The following is a 15,388-nucleotide window of genomic DNA, read 5'->3' on the forward strand; positions in this document are numbered from 1 at the left end:
TTCACTAAAATTACTCACAAAACTTCAAAAACATCCCAAAATTATATTCATGTCCAAATACAACTCTAAAATTCAAATACCATTTTCACTTAAATTCTTTTTCACCCTATTTTGAAATTTTACAATTCTTATGTCCAAAAGACCACAGAGTTGTGTTTGGATATGAATAAATTTTGGGTTGTTTTTGAAGTTTTGTGAGTGATTTGAGTAAAAATTTTGAAAAATAGTATTTTAAAGTGTTTTAAATTTTTTAAAATACATCTTCAAGTGAAAATTGACGGTGATTCAAAAAAAAGTAAAATATTTTGGAAAAAGGAAATTTTTTCTTATATCCTCTTAATTGAAAAAACAAACAAACAAATGGTCTAAGAAAACGAGTGAGGGATGATGTATATTCTATTTTTTCTTTGACCAGTGATTCATCCGCGTTCTGTAAGTACCTCAAAAGTAGTTGAAAATGGCGGCTCTGCTAAACAAATCCTCTTTCATTGGTGAAAGAATTTAAAACCTGTGAAATTCTCCCCTCCCTTTTACTACGAGGAAATATCTCTTGTATTTCTTCTGCTCACCCCCACCACTTCCTCTCCATTAATGCCAATCATCACTGCTCCTTAATACATATCTACATAAATAATCACTACAGTCTACAGCTAATGTATTCATACTGTTGATTTTTTTTAAAAAAGAAAAGAAAATGGGGCATCACCATAACAACCACCATAGCCACCACCACAGCACCGCCACAGATGGCGTTCCACAGCGGGTCAACAGCCCACGATTTTCGGGTCCAATGACTCGTAGAGCTCACTCTTTCAAACGCAATAATACTAATCAAACTACGCAAAATACAACTAGTACTAGCAGCAGTACTGGGGGTACTACTTTGAATACTCATCATGAGATTGATGTACTCAACTCACCCAGATCTGAAACAACAAATTCGAATCTTGTTGCTGATGGGTATGAGATTTTAGTCGAAAAGAAGCAAACCCATTTGAGTAATGTTATTCAAAGGGTGCATTTGAGGAAAAAGTTGGAATCGTTGAGTGTGGATTTTGGGTTTGGATTGGAATTGAAAGGAAGGAGGAAGTTGGGCCATTGGATGTTTTTGGTGTTTTGTGGGTTGTGCTTGTTTTTGGGTGTTCTTAAGTTTTGTGCTTATGGTTGGTTTGGATCTGCTATTGATAGAGTTGCGTATAGTCAGGTTAATTTTTTTGTTCTACAAATGAAATTCTTGATTCATATGGTTAACTTGCTGATAGATGTAGATTTTCTTGCGTCTAAATCTGGTTTGTTTTTGTTTGTTTCTTAGTATCAATTGGTGCTTAATATCCAGTACTTAGGCGTAATTGTTGTTTCTCTTTATAGTATGCTGTCCAGATGCTTGCCTTTGGTAAACTTCAATTTAGTTGGTTGTTCATAGGATAAGTTCTGAAAGTATCCATTGAATGATTCCCACTTTTTTTTAGCAACAAAGACAGCATGGATGTGGCGGGATAATGCATATTCTTCTTTGAATAGAGTTTCACATGACAGTGGTATAATAGAAATATCAGGCCTTCAGCTTTAGGTGAAGCATGTAACTCAAAGCATATGTTACATAGGGAACGAAGGAAAAGTTTGAGAGAGGCAGATAACCTTAGTTGTATTTGATTTCAGACATGAATTTCTTTGTTAGTGAGGTCTCATATTTATGAAAATCCAACTGATGATTTTGCTGTACTTCCTATTAAGAACAAGATTATTTGCATCAGTAAAGTTTTGTTTTTTAAACTGTTTGACACTGCTCAACAGGATTCATATGACTCTCTGGCCGGTCAGCAAAATCTAAGGGATCAAAGCTCTCATGTCTATAGGGATATGGAAAGAGATATCGAAAATAGCGGAGAGCGGAATCATGTGGAACAGACTCTAAGTATGGTTGCATCAGGTGTGGTTAGTAACCATAACAGCATGCTAGATGTAAGTCCTATCTCAAATCTTCTGTCTTGTTAAGACTATGAATGTACTAGAGAAAGCATCACTAAATGTTGTTTTCTTTTCCTTTTTCAGTATTCAGAAATATGGTTGAAGCCTAATAGTGAAAATTTCACTCAGTGCATTGAGCGGACGAAGAGTCAGAAACGTAAACTTCTGAACCATGATTTATTGTTATTCTACTCCTAACTGTTTATACCTTCCCCTCATCCTTTTTCCTTTATTTGGCAGTTGTAGATGCAAAGACAAATGGTTACCTTCTGATAAATGCAAATGGTGGTTTAAATCAGATGAGATTTGGGGTCTGATTGTTATAGGTTTCATGCTTCAGTTCCTTTTTTTGATATTCTTATCATCTCCATCTGATTAACAAATAATTCTAGAATGCAGATTTGTGATATGGTAGCTGTTGCTAAAATCATGAAGGCAACACTTGTACTTCCATCTCTTGATCATACATCCTACTGGGCAGATGAAAGGTGCTCTGCTTCTATCACCTCTATGATTCAAATTCATAACATTTTCACTAGCACTTTTGAATTGGTTATTTTGCTCTGGGTTTTGATATGGCAAAAGTTATGGAAGATTCCCACCACCCACACCATATATTGTAGTATGAATATCCAAAATGTTATGTATCATATGTGTTGGATTCTTTGTTCTTAGTTTCTCACTTTTTTGATAAAGCTTAGTTTAATACTTAAATGGTTGGTTCCGGTCCCGAGTTGGAACACTCGTGTGCTAACAAGTTCATACCTCTAGCTTTGAGAGAAAAATTTTCAAGATCAAACTGAGAGAAGAAAGAAAAGCAACAAAGTTTAAATGAAGAAAAAGAAGAAGATAGTTCTTTTAGGATTACTTTTTTGCATGACATCAAAAGCATAAAGGTGTATGGGGTATTTTTAGGCATCACCATTTCAACTTCGAAGGATCTCCTTTAAGACACAAGATGTTGAGGAAGTTGAAAGTGTTAATCCTTAAAATCTACTTTTTTTTTAGTTAACAACTATGTATGCGAGGTTGTATATATTGTGTGTTTGAATTTACATTTTAAGGCGGTTAGAGTTGAAGGTCAGACCACCTTAACTTATGAAGCAAAATCACCATCTGCAGTCTGTTTCAACTCTCCTCGGGATGGCCAAAGTAGCTGAAAAGTTAAAAAACTTGGACAAAACGTTCTAAACTTGGCAAGTCAGTAGTAATGAAAAAATGCATTTTTTTGGTATATTAACAAAAGCAACTGACTATACTTGTAATTATAAGATTGGCCATCTTATATTTTCTTAAAGATTGCTTTGCCACTTAAATTTGTGTCTAGAAATGTACAACCTCCCTCTTACCTTCTCTCTCTATCAATTCTCCGATTGAATTATGTGAACCATATCATGCAAAAGTTTAAATTATTAGAGAGGAGAGACTTTTTATTTATTTTAGGTTTAGGACACTCTCCGTCACTTGCATGTTTGATTCCTTTTATTTTCTCCCCTTTTTTTGTGGCAAGCCTGTGAAATATTTTGTTCTGGGGTGGCACCGGGAATGGAACCAAGAACTTTGCTTTCTTTAATACTATGTTAACTTGTATGAATCACCTTATCAAAATTCTCAAACTGGTAGAGATGCGACAACTTAATATATTTATTTTAGGCTGCAACATCCCCCCCTTCCAAAACCCCCAAATGCAATCTTCTATTTTCCTTTTCTTTCTCTGCTTTATGCATCCAGTATCCGAAATACACTGGTCCGACGTTCGTAGCACGTAGGGTAACTAAAGGGATGGCGCTTCATACCGGGAGTTTCTCCATCTTTAAGAGTCTTACCTGATGCCTCTAGTTAAGGGTCGATCCCATCCATCCCACCACATTCCTTGGTGTTTTCTTTTTTAAATAAAATGTAGACAACTACCATTCTCCTCTCTCGGAATCACCAAAAATAGAATAAACAAAGGGCTTATAACTTTTATTTGCAGATGCTTTATCTATATTCTCATGTTTAAATTAAGATTTTAAGTCATCATGTAGATGTTTTTCTTGACTTGACTCCCCTCGATCTCTTCCATTGTTTGTATGATGCAGTGGCTTCAAAGATCTTTTTGACTGGCAGCACTTCATTGAAACTCTGAAGGATGACATCCACATTGTTGAGACATTACCACCAGAATTAGCTGGAACTGAGCCTTTTAACAAAACACCAATATCTTGGTCTAAGGTTAAGTCCTTAACTGATTGATTGCGCAAATAGTAGGTTCAAGAACAAGGGCTCTAATTTATTGTGTGTTTTTGACATGGTTGTGAGACTGCTTTGAGTGAACTGTGAAACTGGCATGGATGCCAAAATGTTAGTGTGATGATGAGTATCCTGCCATACTTACATGTTTCTCTCATTTGATCAGGTCAGTTATTATAAATCAGAGGTCCTCCCTCTTTTGAAGCAGCACAAAGTAATGTATTTTACTCATACTGATTCTCGGATAGCCAACAATGGGATTCCCAATTCTATTCAGAAGCTGAGATGCCGTGTAAATTACCAAGCACTAAAATACTCTGCCCCAATTGAAAATTTGGGAAGAATTCTGGTTTCAAGGATGCGACAAGATGGAAGTCCTTATCTTGCTCTCCATTTAAGGTCAGTTTCGGTGGTTATCTCTTTCTCTCACAGCTATTGGAGCTATAGCGACATACAGCTCTTTTGTTGTTCGTTCACTTCTTTAATTAATGCAAGGGTCTAAAATGAATATAGTGCAAGCCCCCAAGGATAAAGAAGAGAATGAGGTCAAAAAATTTGATGCCACTTTTCATTTGAATGATCAGGCCAATTGATGTAGCCAGACATGCCGTTCATTGTAATAGCTCTGTTTTTAAAAATGGCAATTAAATCACCTCATGTCTGTATTCTTATGTAGCATGCACTTGTATACTCTCTGTAGACCACTGTAAATGAACCAGGCCAAAAGTTCTATAAACTTTTGAGGTCATTACTTTTGCAGGGTCAGTATTTATAAGTTGATCCTTTAATTGGATACCGCTATCTAAGTTTTACTTTCTAATCTTGTACGACTTTTGCACTCTTAAAGCAACATTGTGACTGTATATTTTGAAAGAAAGTGGCTGCAAAGTTGTAATATCAGCCAAATGCAGTTATATTTGTTTCTCAAGTAACATGATGGTTATATAAAGTCAATCGGATGGTGACTGCACAAACTGTAATGCTGATGTGTTATCTTAGCTGAAGCATTTGCTATCAAGTTTTTCTTTTCCTGCTTGAACTGTTGTTTCTGTACCCTTTTCACGTAATCAGTTAACTATGCTACTTGCAGGTATGAGAAGGATATGCTTGCTTTTACAGGCTGCAGTCAAAATTTAACAGTTGAAGAGGATGAAGAACTCCGTAGGATGCGCTATGAGGTCGGGCATTGGAAAGAAAAGGAAATTGATGGTGCAGAAAAAAGAAAGCTTGGTGGTTGCCCTTTGACCCCTAGGGAGACTGCCCTTCTGCTTAAGGGGCTGGGATTCCCGTCAAGCACCAGGATTTACTTGGTGGCTGGTGAAGCTTATGGGAATGGAAGCATGCAACCTCTTCTGGATAATTTCCCAAACATCTTTTCCCATTCAACTCTTTCAACGGAGGAGGAATTGAATACTTTCGAGCATCACCAAAATATGCTGGCTGGTTTGGACTATGTTGTTGCTCTTCAGAGTGATGTTTTCCTTTACACCTACGATGGAAATATGGCTAAGGCAGTACAAGGTCATAGGCGTTTTGAAAACTTTAAGAAGACTATTAATCCAGACAGGTAATTAATTGTTCTTGATATCTTCCTATCCCTATCTAACACTGACAGATTTTATTTTCTCAAACTATGATAATGCAATATTCCCAAGTTGAAGGTATTTTTTCGACCTAACTTTTGGCATCTAATCATCCTATCTGCAGGATGAATTTCGTGAAGCTAGTTGATGAACTCGATGATGGTAAGATCTCGTTGAAGAAATTCAGCTCCAAAGTAAAAAAGCTTCATGAGAGTCGTGCTGGAGCTCCTTACACGAGGGAGCCAGGTGAATTTCCGAAGCTGGAAGAGAGCTTCTATGCGAATCCCTTTCCCGGCTGTATATGCGAGAAAACACATAGATAGTAAAGCAGCTTGAACACAAGTACGTAGTCCGTTGATCTCCCAGGAGTTCAGTTTGGTACATTATGGGGTATTGCTATGCATATGGTTCGAAGAGCTTGTGGATTGAGTCTTTACTAAAGAATTCATCTCGCGGGGATAGAAGTTCTCGCTGTTTAGGAGCCAGGTGACTTGTGCATATGCAGACCAACGAGGTCAAGTTCAGCGATTTGCTGCTGGTGCAGAGTCAAGTATACCTTTCAACCATACAAAGGCATTAGTCATTTTATGGATCAGAGGTTTTCCACAATACATTCTTGGCAAGGGAGGGAGGTTGGAGCTGCCAATATCCAGATATGGCAGTATATGCACCCTGCAAAGTCCAAATTATAGATTTGTAGGTGGTTGATATAGACTGTATTGTTTCTTGAAATACAAATGACCACATTATATTGTTAAATCTTACAGCACCTTTTTATGGGCCTCTTGAATAGCTCACTTTATAGAACGATTGACAATTTTGGGGTTAATTTCAGGGGTGGTCACTTAACTTTCATTTTATTTCAATAAAGTAGCTAAATTATTTTTGTACGGAAAAAGTCACTCAACTTTACTTAAGTAGGACAATTTTCTTGTAATAAAGAGATTACAACTTTGCTTAAGTTAACAAAATGTCACTAGGAATACAAACGAGGGCGCTATTAAAGGGAAAAAAAATTGCAACCACACAGAATTGGAAAGAGCAAGATCAGTTGTGTTTTCTAAAATTTAAGGTTTGCAGTAAGCAAAGAGTGAAAGAACATTTCTCTGCTGTTTTAAGGCCTGAGTGAAGGCATATATGTCGAACGGATTCACAATAAACAAAGTCGATTGAAAAACATTAAAAACAGAAAGGGGCTTACTTGTGACAATTTCGGGCATGGTGTGATAGAAAGATGTTTGGGGTTGTTGTGTAAGTTTGAAGGTTTTTGTCTTATTCTAGTGAGGATGTGAATAGGTAGAAAAGAAAATAATTAGGCTTTGAACTTATCTTATTTGGATGGAAAGAGTGACATGGATAAGTTATATGGAAAAGTGATATGCTTTACACGTCCGTGAGTCTAAATTTTGGTAATTTCACGAATAGTCATTTACACCAAAGTCACTATATAATTTTTGTAACGAAAAAGTCACTTAACTTTGCCTAAATTATTATGTAAAGTTACTAGGAGGAAACAAATGGTTAATTCACAATTGCAAGTGCAGTAAAAATGAACTCACATTGCATTATCCATACCTTGGAAAGCTCAGTTAACCTCCAAATTTCAAATATAACAAAATCCAGTGGACAAGCATTGCCTTTTCATCATATGTAGTCTTTGAACTAAGACATAAAATATGCCATTTCCTTTACAGTAACACACTTTTGTAAAATAGCTTATTCAATTACAAAGAGTGCTAGGAAAATCTATAAGGTACTACAATTCAATATCAAAACCATGAAAGTTCTTATAAATGAAGTAAATTCTGGAACAGGTTCCCATGTTTTTCGGGTTTCCCGATCCATCAACATAACCATCTTCTCTTCACTCAAACTAATCAATGAATCATCGAAAGAAAGAAAAAAGAATGTAGAAAATGAATCACAGCACAGCGCTAAAGCTGCAGAATAGATTCAATGAGCTCATACAGAGGTGCTAGTTCTGCCTTGTCAATTAAGCGGAACTCCTGTATCAAGCAAAGATCAAAAGTTAGAACTTTAGTTTTCCTCAATTACTCAACACTGACCACATTCTACTTGTAGAGATATGATGCGCGATAAATTCATGAAATGCATTAAATCGATAACATGAAATGTACTATAAACTCACCCATGTGAACAGAACAAAGTGCTTGAAGCAGGTATTCATATGAGCTTCTTCCTGTAGACTGATAATCTTTTGGAAATGTGAATGATAGATATGAGCATATACACGAAATAATCGCTTAAATATTGTCTTCACCACATCTTGAAAATTAGGCGGAAATGGCGTACCTGTAGCATAGAATTGATCAGAAAAAATTGAAAATTTTGATCAGAGTAATAATATTATGCACAGCATAAGGAGAGATTACTCACCCAAATTTTGAGGAAAAGTTGATTCATCATCTAGCTGAGTTTCTATCCAACTCATCAGATAATCCACATATTTTGGAGCAGAAACTTCTATGGGTTTCTTTATATTTACTCCATCAGCCCAACGATACTCGTACCTGCCAAAAGTTATATACTAAATATTTATCAGCCATGACACAAGTAGTACATATGTCAATAGGATATCCATTTAATTCATAAAGAGATTAGAGTAATACAAGTTGAGACAATGTGGTTATGGTGTGGTCAAACCATTCTCTGGCAAACATATAATTCCAAGTCATTCTCTAGCATCAGTTATGTACAATTTAGAATGGTTGCCAGACTAGAAATGCTGCTTGAAGAGGTGCACTTCACTCATATTTACTTGAACAGTTTTGATATATATGCAGGGAATGATGAAGCGTCTTTTACCGCATAAAACATAAACCAAGATAATGTAATGTCAAATGTGTTGGTCAAATGACGTAGAAAGCTCAAGGACGCTAAATTATCGGCATCATATTTTCATTCTGTGGCTGCTTTGCAGTATGTTCAATCATATTACAGTTTTCCAAAGGAAGTCACTCTACTGATTGACTCTCTCTGTACATATAGATGCAAGGACTTAGCATGTCGCGAATAGTGATTGAAAAAAAGATTGGAGCATGACCTCTGTTGATGAGTATAATCCTAGGATAGGAGGTTGTCTGAAGACTTTGTTGGTCGGAGAAAAATTGCAACAGCTGAACATCCTATCACTTTCAGTGTTGCTCGGACTCTTCAAAAATATTGTAGGGTGCATGTCGGATCCTCCAAAGGTAGTGCATTTTTTAAGGATCCGATACAGGTGCGGCAACAATTTTGGAGAGTTGGAGCAACATAACTTTCAGAGCTTCTTCAGATATACTAAAGTTGAAAACTTGAAATCATAGATAGCTGCTAAAGTTTCTAGCTAGGACGATAATCCCAAACAAATATAGCAGTTAGGAATGGACGTTGGCAAGAAATGGACGACTTTTCATGCTCTATAATTATACCTAGAGGGATTTAGTCCTCTTTAACTCCATTCTAAACAAACAGATTTGATAATAATTGCAAAAATTGTGGTCGAACATATCTATAATGGCGACTTAAGTAATAAACAAAATAAATAGGATCTACCACAAAGTGAACAGATTGAAACACTTACTTTGGCCCTGCAGACATTGTTGGACAGCTTGATGAAGTGCAGAATTCAGTGAGAGTGCCATACAATATATTCACTTGGTTGAAAAAATCAACAGCTATAGGAAAAGAGAAAGATAAAAGTTAAGATCAATAAAAAGTGTTTACGATATTCAGAAATCATCATTGAATGTACGCAAAACATTTCGATTGGTATAACAACAATAACAACAATAAAAGACCCAGTGTAATCCCATAAATAGCCGTCTGAGGAGGGTAGTGAGGAGGGTAGTGTGTATGCAGCCTTGCCCCTACCTTATGCAGGTAGAGAGGTTGTTTCCGGTAGACCCTCGGCTCCAAGTAAGCATCCAAATCACAACAGTATAGAGAAGAAATACAGTAGTGTAAAAATCAGGGAAACAGTAAAAACAAGAAGGACATGTTATAAGAAGCCTATGTCAAATTATCCACCTGAAATTAGTTATACCCTGATTCGATTTAAGCGATAGACACATGATGCCAACTGCCATCAAATTAGCAATAGAAGCTGATTTGCAAGGATATTTATAGGTGTATATTTGTGCAAATGGAAAACTTACTATTTACAGCCAGCCACTCATGTAGATCTTCTCCAGGCGGTAGCCTCACTGCTTCCCTCAAATTCCCACTACCCAAAGTAGCATCTATGTGTTTTTTGAGCTGTGCACCCTTCATTGTGATAAAGGAAGAAAATCACAACAGCAATAACAACAAAGGTAGAAAATACATTAACCTCTATCATATGATTTATCAGTTGGATTTTACTCATTGTTTAATTAGCTGTTACAAAGTATTTGTCTTTGGCTATTAAACTAACAACTGATTGAAAAATGAGCTGAAAATGTTACAGGCACAGCACATCATTGAACTAAAACACCAAATTCTAACCTTGCTTCCTGATGGAGCATTTTTTTTAGGACGAAAAGTCTTCTGGTTTCTGAAATAATAATCATATTAATGAAAATTAGCCAAAATTTATCCAGTAAATAGAAAAAAAGAAAGAAACACATTAGTTCTGCTATTAGCCACAGAACCAAAATGGGGACATGCAAAAAGGTTAAGCATATTAAAGACTGATCAAACTATAATCGACAGATACAGTAAATTAAACACTGGTCTAATTAACTTCCTAACAACAAAAACAACTAACTAAACAAACACAGAAAGTAAAAGATCATTCAAAACTAAAACTTGAGGGCAAGAAAATGGTTAAAATTTAAATGTTGTAATGTGTTCTATACAATACCTGCTTCCAAGGCCAAAAAGACTCATGATTTTTTTTTTTGCCAAGAGATAATTGAGTAATGAAGATTGGTCCAAATAAGGAAAGGGGTGTAGGCTTTTATACAATAATATGTGTTGTATTCATATCATCATATAAATAAACGAGAAAAAAGTGTATAATGATTAATGAGTATATTACAGACTGGCAATGGAGAGGTCAAGAAGGATACAAAGACTTCTTCTCCCCTCTCTCTCCCAAATATCTATCTCTGTTAAATATACATATATATACACAATATATATATATATATATAGGAATGTGAACAAAGGAAGCATAGGCCAAACAGCCAGGTCGTCTTCTTTCTTTTCCATTGCCATATCTAGCTGGCTGCCTCATTGTCTTTTCTTTACTCTTTTTATTGTTTTCTGTAGTTATTATTATTATTATTATTATTATTATTATTATTTCATTTTAAAGATCTCTATATTCATTTCCTTGCTTTAGGCCAAAAGAGGGGAAAAAAAATAAATCAGAAATAGCCTAATTTACAACCGATAACTAAAAAATAGCCACAGTTTTAAAAGTAATTGAAATTTAGCTATTTTTTCATGTAAAGATAAAATCTGAACAAAAATACCTTTAAAAATACGGAAAAATTTCAGTACAATATGGCGGAGTTCGAATTTTTTACATATGGGATTCCAACATAATATGCTGGAATTTTCTAATGTGATAGAGTTCCACCATAATATGCTTGAAGTTTATACGTAGAAGCTCCAAAATCCAGCATATTATGCTGGAACTTTCCGTGTTTTAGCTAAAATAATGACTATTTTTCAATGGCTTTGCAAATATTGATTATTTTTCAATGGCTAGTTCAAAAGCAGCCCATGCTATTCACCTAAAAGAGTGTGTGTTTGTGTGTGTATGTCTCGTTGGTGTGTATATTCTAAAAATTGACAGAAATATACTCATTTTACCACTTTAAAATTGGTACATAATTCACTATTTCTAGGTATAATAACAATTGTAGCCACAAGGCCACAACGACGAAGACAACAATATTAATACTATAGTTAACGCCAATCAATATCTAAAATATAAGGATTAACTAACTGTAGTAATACATTTGACTACGTGACATTTATATATTTTAAAAAAATATTTTTTGGTGGTTTAGAGATTAATGTAATAATTAGTGAGCAGATAATAAAGGTTTCTCATTGTAAAATATACATGTTTTTTGTACAATCATAATTGTTTTTAGTGATAATTAACTAATATTTAATTAACAAAATAAAAAAGATCATATAATCAGAATCACGATTCAGCTATATAATACTGATATTGACAAAAACATCACAAAAATATTTCAAAGATAGTAGTATGCTCTAACTTTAGTTACAAATTACAATGATTGGAAAAGCAAGTCCAGAACAAAAATGAATGGGTTGTAAACTTTCTAAACCATGGTTGTAGGGTATACTTAACTAAATGTGATTAGCTGGATTTGGATTTTAAAAGGTAGAAAACTTAACTACCTCCTGACACTGTTTATTAGTGCACATCTAAATTATTTTTCAGTTCTCGCGAAGCCAAAAATATTTTCAAGGGTGTTCAGACTTGAAAAAAGTAAAAAGATTTTCTAAAAGGGTGTTTAATATATATTTTATACATCTAAAATTAATATTTTATTTATATACATAGTTTAATTTTTCGTAATATTTTGACGAAGGGTGGTCCCTTTGCAAAAGGTGGCTTCGCCCGTACTACTACCCCTATACAACTAGAGCAAATAGCCATCACATCTAAAAAAAAAAAAGAAATCAAGAAAATACTGAGTAAAATATGCATTGTTAAGCAAGAAAATGCTTATACAATTGAAACAAATAAACCTTCATATATACTTGAACGATAATTAACAGTTGAAAAATATCGTGCATGGAAGCAATTTTTTAATTTTTTCAGTCTTACGCGCACCAAAGTGAGTGTATTCACGCTCTTTCTACGTCAACTTACAGGGATAAATTTATGTAATAGTTAAGTTCAAGAGGGTGAATAAGACTAAAAATAGTTCAAATGTGCTACGAATAGACTATGCTAAATTCAATAGGATAGTTAGGTTAAAAAGCCTAGTTGAGGATTTCGGGTCAAAGCTAACACATAAATTTAGCCCACTGGACAGTAAATCTGCGTGGGCCTCTTTTTGTACTCAACCAACTTGGGCCACTACACGTCTTCTCCAGCTCTGCTCCAAGTTGAGAGGGGCCTCCCTATGACTTTCCACAAGGCGCAACCTGTGCTAATAGCAATTGCATAATTATAGCCTATTTGGCCAAGTTTTTTCAAAGTCAAAAGTACTTTTTTTTTCTTTCAAATTTTAAGTGTTTAGCCAAGATTTTAGAAGAAAAAAAGTACTTTTGAATAGAAGCAGAAGCAGTTTTGGAAAAACAAAAATAAAATAAAATAGCTTCTGGCCAAAAACACTTTAATGAAAAACATTTTTGAGAAAAATATACTTAGAAACACTCTGGTCAAATACTAATTGCTGCTCAGAAGTGCTTTTGAAATTGATTAGCCAAACACAAATTGTTTCACACCAAAAGTACTTTTGAGAAAAACACTTGTGACAAAAAATACTTCTCAAAAGAAGCTAATTTTTGAAGCTTGCCCAAACAGGCTATTATCTCAAATAACCGTCCACCTAACCGTTTAAACTAAAAATAGTCATTGGATATATAATATATATAATCTATGTATATCAACAAAAGTAAATAGTGAATTCGGCCGGCTATTTGTAATAATTAATAGTGGATTATGTGCACCACATGCCTTTATTGAGGCTATTCATGAAATTCTGTTATTGTAGTAACATTTTTAAAAGGATGTAATTCTCTTCTAAAAAATTCATCTCCATAACTTATTGGAGATGAATCTAATTATGAAGTTCAAATTATAATTCAATCTGCCTCACAAGAACTGGAGAACAACACTTGGTGAGTTACTGGTTTCACCTTAGCAAAAATCCCTTAATTGTTTAGTCCATCTCTTAAAAACTCAAAATTATAAGAAAACATGATTTACTGTCAATTCGTTATACCATTTTATTAAAAGCTTACAATGACTCCGCATTTGTGTATATTAAAAGCAACGTTAGAAAGTCAAAAAGTTACATTATTTAACGTTGAATTTGGATACCATATTGTGACATGACTCAAAAAGCACGTTTGGATATTTTTGCATATCCGGGGGAAAGTGCCTCAAAATAGAGTACAACCACAATGATCAAATTAATTTTTATTTTATTTTATATAATTACCCAATTGCAATGCTAGGCAAAGTTGTATTCACAAAAAAAGTTCAATGAGGGGGCTAGGCCTTGCCTCAGACAATACAACTTGGTGATTCCATCACCCAAAAGAAACAGAAGAAGATAGATATAATTGGGCATTAAAAATTACATCATTAACTAATAAAAGAATTAGCTTTGTCATATTTGGTTCTGATGCTGGGCATTTGCCACTTATCTAAAAGGAAGTAGCCTTTAAGGCTTCTAAGTAGCTGTTGATATGAGTTGATAATCATACTGTTACCCGAGGTAGAAGCTAATTTCGCAAGACAATCTGCAACTTGATTGCCTTCTCTGTAGCAATGCTTTACCTCCACACTAGCATATTGTATGATATTCAGCATTCTATCAATCACTTATTTGATTTTCAGATTGTTGGTGTCCCTATTTATTAGCATGTTTGCAATCACCATAGAGTCGAGTTCGAGAATAAAATTAGTGTAACATTGTAGATTGCACCATTTTATTCCAAACTCAGCAGCAAGAGCTTCCGCAACATTGTTATTATCACACTGAACTGTCATCGAGAATGCCATGATTAGGTCGCCATTTCTATTTCTTACGATACCTCCTATACCAGCTTTGTTGCTTTCTCTGATGTAGCTACCATTGCTATTAACTTTGATACTTCCCTGATTTGTTGTCAACCAAAGAACTTGATTCCAACTTTGAATTGGTTTCAGTCTTTCGATTCTCTGACAGAGAGCTGGCCAAAGATGCTGGTTGTCCCAAGTTGGTATAAGTTTCGAGATGACTCATTTGATATTCCAGATTTCTTGATGAACCATTATGTTGAGTTAGAACTTCTTCTGATTACCATATTTGCACAATGTCCACTGTTTTCATATCTCCCAACATATTGTTACTGGAGCTATTTGTAAGATCAAGCTATGAATCTTGTTTTTGGAACTTGTTTTTCATCACCTTGTGAAGGTGCCCAGCACCAGCTCTATTTGATGCTTTATTCCCAGCGGATTGCCAATTGTATTCCATGAGAGTTTTGATATATCGCTTCCATTGAATACATGTTCCAAAGTTTCAACCTGCGACAAAGTACAACAAGAATATCTAGAAACAATGTTAGTGCCAAATTTTCCAATAATATCATCAAAAGGTAATCGCCTTCTAATTAACCTCCAGGATAGGAAGGAGATTTTAAAATGTATAGAATTGTGCCAAACCTTACTAATGAAATTATTTTCCTGCTTTTTCATTCTCACTAAATGCCAAGCCGAGTTATTATTGAAATGGCCATCTTTGGCTGTGACGACCCGGCCAGTCGTCTCATGCGTTACCACTTCCTTTCCTCAATTTCTGCTTCTTTATTCATTGTTTATCCATTTTATGTGGTATCGGGTTGGTCGTATCGAATCCAGAATGATTTTGTTAAGGTTTGAGACACTTAGTCTTCTGTTGAGGAAGCTTAAGTTGGAA

General features: G+C 34.9%; 2 protein-coding genes across 3 annotated transcripts; one reads left to right on the plus strand and one right to left on the minus strand.

Moving 5' to 3' along the window:
• Positions 1-350: 350 nt before the first annotated feature.
• Positions 351-6,573, plus strand: LOC107760368 (O-fucosyltransferase 35). 2 transcript variants are annotated; one of them, XM_016578409.2, is made up of 9 exons: positions 351-1,204; positions 1,795-1,962; positions 2,053-2,125; positions 2,209-2,279; positions 2,368-2,456; positions 4,050-4,182; positions 4,367-4,599; positions 5,291-5,767; positions 5,908-6,573. In XM_016578409.2, exons 1-9 carry the CDS (start codon positions 695-697, stop codon positions 6,104-6,106), a joined length of 1,953 nt encoding a protein of 650 aa, XP_016433895.1. In that variant the 5' UTR covers positions 351-694; the 3' UTR covers positions 6,107-6,573. The 2 variants fall into 2 exon arrangements, with proteins under 2 accessions (XP_016433895.1, XP_016433901.1); XM_016578415.2 differs by having other exon boundaries at positions 565-1,189.
• Positions 6,574-7,522: 949 nt separating this feature from the next.
• On the minus strand, positions 7,523-10,881 carry LOC107760383 (MOB kinase activator-like 1A). The gene is made up of 7 exons (XM_016578426.2): positions 10,627-10,881; positions 10,269-10,317; positions 9,941-10,049; positions 9,367-9,460; positions 8,181-8,314; positions 7,933-8,096; positions 7,523-7,789 (listed from the first exon to the last, which is right to left on the minus strand). Exons 1-7 carry the CDS (start codon positions 10,650-10,652, stop codon positions 7,718-7,720), a joined length of 648 nt encoding a protein of 215 aa, XP_016433912.1. The 5' UTR covers positions 10,653-10,881; the 3' UTR covers positions 7,523-7,717.
• Positions 10,882-15,388: the final 4,507 nt, after the last annotated feature.

The sequence above is a fragment of the Nicotiana tabacum genome, chromosome 10 (assembly GCF_000715075.1).
Source record: "Nicotiana tabacum cultivar K326 chromosome 10, ASM71507v2, whole genome shotgun sequence".
In the NCBI taxonomy this organism is placed as follows: domain Eukaryota; kingdom Viridiplantae; phylum Streptophyta; class Magnoliopsida; order Solanales; family Solanaceae; genus Nicotiana; species Nicotiana tabacum.